Below are 6,539 nucleotides of genomic sequence, written 5' to 3' on the forward strand. Positions count from 1 at the left end.
GAGTAGAACGGAGGTCTACGGTCCCGGAGTAAATTTCGTTGGGAGTAGGGCGGCGGCGTACGGTCCCGAGGGAGTAGAACGGAGGTCTATGGTCCCGGAGTAAATTTCGTTGGGAGTAAGGCGGAGGCCTACGGTCCCGAGGGAGTAGAACGGAGGTCTATGGTCCCGGAGTAAATTTCGTTGGGAGTAAGGCGGAGGCCTACGGTCCCGAGGGAGTAGAACGGAGGTCTACGGTCCCGAGGGAGTAATCTAGCTTTCTATAAAAAAAATAAAAAAAATAAAAGTACACTGTCAATTTGTTAGCGATTTCTACTTCTCATGTTCCTAACTTCAAATAACTTACAAATGTGTCTAATAAAACTTTCAATTACGTCCAATTTTAAGAATTTTATAATAAGTTGGGGCTCTTTAACATAGATGCTCCAACTTGAGTGGAAGTATTTATTATAGGAAAACTTCTATTACAAAAATGTTATTTTTGGAGAATATTTACATAGAGGATATTATTTTTTTTATCAATCCTATTTAAATTGTACCACTCTTTTTATTTTCGTTTGGTCTTTCTCTTATATACATAATTATAAGCCCCCATAATCTATCAATTAGAATACAAAGAAGATGACACACCAATACAGTATATCAGAAGGATAGCTTCTCAACACTTGCTTAACCATGGAGGCTTCATGAGAAAAACAATGACAAAACTCCCGACAAAAAAGCAACATAATTAAACAAATCCAAGAAGCCTTTGGGCAACATAAGTCCAACTATGACAAGAGGTTGGACCCAATATAGTACTTGCATACCCATCCCAAAAGTTTCTATTCCCAAAAGTAGGGGTCTAACATTCAAAACTATTATGTCAATCAGTTTTTTCTTTGTGCGTGAACAAATGGCCTGCTATTTCCTTCTCTATTTACATTCAAGTAGGAAATTTCTTTGCCATCTCACCAATGAAGATTTTTGATATTTTTATGAATATGATCTGCTTTAAAATCTTATTTAAATAAAGAATAAAGAAAAAAAATTAGATGTCTCTATGTTGCACAGATCATGATATATCAATTACTTGCCATTGGGCTATGTGGTATTGAATAAACAAAAGGATCCTTAGAAGAAGCACTATTGCTCTATTCAGATTATAACCAAATACAACATAATAAAAGTTAGATTATCAATCTTTTGTCTATAAACTAGATTTATCGATTGGAATATGAGTTACGTATTGAAATATCTTTTCTAAGGAACCTAGAACAAGTTGGATGTCCCTCTATCCATAAATCACGGGAATATAATTTCAATGAAACATGGTTTTGGCATGTGTAGCAAGGAGTCCTTTGGTTATAGCATGGAAGGAATGAAAGAAACCCTTCCTCCCTCTATCTATCTATTTATCAATGCCACCTACGCACATGTCTATGCTTGCACACATTCTCTCTCTTATCCTTTCCATTCCCACTTCACCCAATCTAGCAATTGATGGATTAGGTTGAAGTGGGATGTTCATTAACCCACCATTCATTGTACTCACTACCCCCAATAAGCACTAAGGGCATTTAATCCATAAATTAGTGTAAAAAATGTCTTGCAATAAATTAACAACTTTGAAGGATATCATTAGTAATGAATAACTAGTTTGTTTATTCTAATAATAATGAGAATAAAAAATATTGTTTTTAATAAACTAATACTTATCTAAGATTTACAATAGACGATTGAGCTAAAAAAAGGCCTCAACATTATTTCCTAAACAATGAAGCTTCAATTGAAAATTCTGAGGGCAATTGCATGTTACTTTCGAAGCACAATGACTCTCAATGTTTGAAATTAGTTTGTTAGTAGAAAATAAACAAGAGTCAATTACTATGAAAATATCATAGTATATAATAGTGGAGTGAACATGGTCACATGATAATAATTTAGAAAACAAAAAAAAAGCCCATGATAGGGTGCGTATTAGAAATATCCTTGCAAAACTCCAACGATCCAATTAGAAACAAAAATAATGTCAAGCTTATCTAACAATATTACTTGAAACATGAGCTGAATGAAAGTGTGACATATTAAAATCTTCAAAGTAGGTGAGGTTGAAAATTAGCTTGAAAAGTATCTCTTTTGGGTGCAGCGTATAGAATTTACAACTCAATGCAATGCACCATTAAGGGTTTAATGCAACATATGGATACCAACATTCAAAATAATTTTCTTGAGTGCCCAGCTGTTCAAGATCATGCTCGATCAACATCATATAGGCATGCTATAACTCCACGGTAATTTCTAAGAAAATTACAATGGTAAGTTTTGCCTAGGAAGTATGATAGTATGGGAATGGATGTAAAGTAATTTAGTACCTTAAACAATCCCTAGAACCAAACAGTTCAAGTAAATAGCATTTTACCATAAACAAACTATGGCGCGATTGTTTGTTTTGACATCTCTCAAGCATAATCTTTATTGATCTTAGTGAACAATATAAACAGGAGGTAAATTAAATAAAGTGCATTTAAAAATTCTATGGTTGTGGTTGTCAAGTGTAAATAATAACTTCAGCTGTGCCTATGTATACTCTATATTTCTCAATTTTCAAACTAACATAAATTTAGCCAAATTTTATACATAGGAAAAAGAAACTCCATTCAGAAATATGAGCAATCCTAATTAGCGCAAAAAGACTAAACCTGATCTCGTATGGTATGCCATTTCGAGCATCTTGCAGATACAGATCGTCCATGATTGAGAAGTATGAATGAAAGCAAACATCATTCACATCTCTAACAACCGTACAGCTTCCCCTGATTGTACTCCAAGTTCCATCCTATAAATTGAGAAAAATTCTCTCAGGAAGAGTAAACGCGTTAAGATAAAAACTGAAAGTGCAGAGCACAAGACCAGATATGAATGCAAAACAACATAATTAAGATTTTACCAGAATACAATGAAGAAACTTATCTTCTCTTCCTTCCCCAATAGCATCAAATGTAGCCATTACTGGCATCAAAAAGCCATACCCTGCTCCAGTTAGGACACTCCCCAAGATACCCATCAATGGCCACAAAACTAAAGCAATAGATACAGCAACAGAGAGTACAAGTTTAAGAACAGGTCCTAGCTGTTTGGCCCTGTGAACCAAAAAGGAAAAATTAAGGTGCCATTACAATGGATGAACCCACAAACTGTTAAAAGAAACGCTAAAGAAAAGGAAGGAGAAGACGCTAGTTAGATCTAGGATCAGCAGTTCACCTTCCAATACAATAAAATGTCCAAAATGCATGTGCAGGCCAAAGACCCAAAATGATAGCAGAATTGCCCGTAGTCATGATAAGACAGACAATGGGGCAAAGCAAAACACCTGAATTAGGAAACTCCAGATTAATGAAAAAAAAAATTTAAAAGACAAGTATTTGCACACGGAAAAATACATATGCAAATAATTCATTCATTCTGTAATCGAAAGAAATACGAGAAAGATTGGGCATTAAAATGAACATGTATCAAAACACAATCCCAATCATAGATGCTATATTTTAAGCAATTGAAAACACCATGCACTTCTTCTATGATTCCATTGAAGGAACCACAGCCACTTTTCACTAGACCAAAGGAGAAGTACGCAAACAGAAAAGCAGAATAGAAGCATATAATTACGATATGACCTCTAGACAATATGTAAAAAGTTTGTCCAGAATGGGTAAAGATTGGTTATTACTAAGCTGTTTGTCTGCAAGTTGTGGCAGAAATAGCTCCAGTTACTTTTAGAGCAAAAATTACAAAACAAATTACAAAAAATGTTACAAACCAGCTCAAGCGATGGAAATGCATCTCTGAATCTACCAAAGAAAGAAAGGGAAACTGACCTTTAATGCTGCCCAGAAGTAGCAGACCCAGGAAGAAGGGCAAGAAGTAGAATAGCCTCCAAAGAGTCGACCAAAACCCCCTTGGAGGCTCCATTGTAAAAAGAAATTTTACAAGAAAAATATTCCTTCCACAATTCTTTCTCAAACCCACATCAAAATATCGCAAAATAAAGTTCCCCTATCAATAGTGTAAAATCCCTACTTGAGCCGTCGAACGCACACGTATCCGACGATCCAAACTTCAATTTTGCCAAAAAAAAAAGGCTCCTTTCCCACTCACAGTGCTTCGAGAACCAAAATCCCACTCGAAGAAGTAAAGCGAGTACTCGTCTGCAAAAGTGGGACATACGTCGATCAAATGCCGGCTGCGTATTAAGCAAGAAAATGGCCAGGCATAATTAAACGCAGATCCAAGCGGCATGAATGGAACACCTTCGAAGAGACGTAGACCGAACTATATTCGATTTGGTGAGAAAGAAGGAACCTAGAGCGCATGTGGACGCTCGCTTTGGAGAGCAAAAACCTTTCCCTTGCACAATTTTCGTTTGTTTATTCCATCCATCTAATAACAATGATCACGTGCCTCGTCACTTTCCCCATGTTGCGAACTAGGATGGCGAGAACATCCCTGAATTATCAACCTAATTTTTTTTAGAGCAACAATTAAAAAGGGATTTACCTAAAAAATAAAAATAAAAATAAAAATAAAATTAGAACATCCAATAAATTTAAATATTTATATATATGCTATTTAAAATTTAATATTATTTTATATAATATATGGGTTTTTAACATCACACAATCAATGTCTGCTATATTAGAAGTTTTGGGTGGCATGTATATAAGACCCCATATATATAAATAATGGTTCTACCGCGACACCGGCTCAAAGACGATGCCCTGGTGGAATTGAAGGTGGTTCAACGGCAGCCAGACGACCAAGGCCAAGGAAAGGTGGCCTGGTGATAGCAGCAGCTCGACGATGATGGATGAGCAGCGATGTTCAGACGGTGGTGACGGCTCTACCGTGGTGGCCAGACATCTTTGGCGGTCAGTCGGCGGTGGTATGGTGGTGAAGACAATAGTTCAAAAGGAAAATTAATAAAAATGATGAAGAATAATAGTTCTTCTGAATCAGATATTTTTTTCTACACAAATAGCATGAGAAGGAAAGAAGGTGAAGCCAATGGGATGAAAGCAATAAGTACGAGGCCTTCACGTGTCAATGGAAAAGAAAGACATTGGAGAAGAGGTCAGGGAGGGTAAAAAATTAAGCTTTGGAGAAGAAGATGATTATAAGGGGGCAAAGAGTTTTTTAGCACCCGTGACAAATTCATGAAAAAAAAATGATTTTAAAATTTTGGACAACATAAATTTTTTGAGTATTTTAAAAATTATTGTGATATTAGCTTTGTATTTCATATTTAAATTCTTTTAAAATTAATTGTCGTTAAATTCTAAAACAACATGTTAAACAAGTTGTTGAGTCCAAAAATATCAGGGAAACACGCCTAATGTATAGAACATCATAATGAAAAGTGAGTACAGTAGGAAATAGTTGAGATTGTGTGATATTTATTCATGATATTAACCCCTATTTATAGGAATAGACCCAGATTTACAAAATTTCAGGTTTACCCTCTCATCATTGACCTTTCAGAGATGTCTTTTAGAATTTTACACAAATATTAAATGCAATATGACCAATTGGCTCATCTAGTCGGGAGATGCGTGTTGATCGTTTGTTCCATGTTTACTCAGTCAATTTTTCAGTTCAGGGCAGGATTATCTAACGACCGGCTTCAATAAAAGGTTGATCGTCGTTCCAAGGGACAGTTCCTCGATATGCTTTGTTTGATTCTGATTTCTTCGATCATCAATTTCATGCTTTCCTTATCGGTCAATGCTCCGTCAGACCTTTGGTAATTGTCCGTCGTTGATGTCCATGGACGATCGCTCTTGTAATTGGTCGTTCTTTTATGTCTTCTAGGCAATCTAATTATTTCGAGATTCATACATACGTATTTTTTGTATACATATTTAATTCCCCTGATTCTCTTTCTTTTGCAAAACTATATAATACATAAAAAAATGAATCTTTTTATTATTATTATTATTGTTACAAAAAATTTTAAAAAATTTACATTTTGAATATCATTATTACTCAATAAATGACCTCCCCAGACTTTTATGCCCAGTCATTATGGAGTATTTTTATAGTCATAACAGATTTTCGGCATCTTTTCAATATATATCTTTTTATCGGAACTGGTAGATTGTCTCGAGATTCGTACAGACCATTTTTGGGTATACATATCAATTTTTTCAATTTTTTTTTTTGTTAATAGCAACAACTGCAATAAGGACAAGAAATATTTTTTTTAAAATAACATGATTACATGAATCACTGAAAATACTTAATGTTTAGGCGCTCTCTATGCTCTGTTTTGACATCTTATGTGCTATCTCACCAGTTTATAAACATTTTTCTGTGAATAACTATTTGGTCTATGTTGCATTGAGATATTTACTTATATTGATTTTATTGTCTATGTTCACTGCTGACCCGACTCCAAGGAAATCGTCGGTCATGATATCATCCAGCTTGAGTTTTAATTCTTACCCATCCCATTTGCTAGGTTGATCCATAGGTTACTTGCTCATCCCGAAGTTTTTAGTTCACTC

At 35.1% G+C, this 6,539-nt stretch overlaps 1 protein-coding gene across 1 annotated transcript in view; it reads right to left on the bottom strand.

The window, feature by feature from the left end:
- The window catches only part of LOC110026375 (uncharacterized membrane protein At3g27390-like), a 17,810-nt gene extending 13,407 nt beyond the window's left edge, over window positions 1–4,403 (bottom strand). Inside the window, exons 1-4 of the mRNA XM_020727288.1 lie at window positions 3,855–4,403; window positions 3,241–3,349; window positions 2,927–3,119; window positions 2,679–2,815 (exon numbers count right to left, since the gene is read on the bottom strand). Of these exons, the coding sequence (XP_020582947.1) occupies window positions 2,679–2,815; window positions 2,927–3,119; window positions 3,241–3,349; window positions 3,855–3,948 (533 nt within the window). The 5' untranslated portion in view covers window positions 3,949–4,403. The remainder of the gene's footprint in view (window positions 1–2,678; window positions 2,816–2,926; window positions 3,120–3,240; window positions 3,350–3,854) is intronic.
- Between the last annotated feature and the right edge of the window lie 2,136 nt (window positions 4,404–6,539).

The sequence above is a fragment of the Phalaenopsis equestris genome, unplaced genomic scaffold (genome assembly GCF_001263595.1).
Source record: "Phalaenopsis equestris unplaced genomic scaffold, ASM126359v1 Scaffold000369, whole genome shotgun sequence".
NCBI lineage: Eukaryota > Viridiplantae > Streptophyta > Magnoliopsida > Asparagales > Orchidaceae > Phalaenopsis > Phalaenopsis equestris.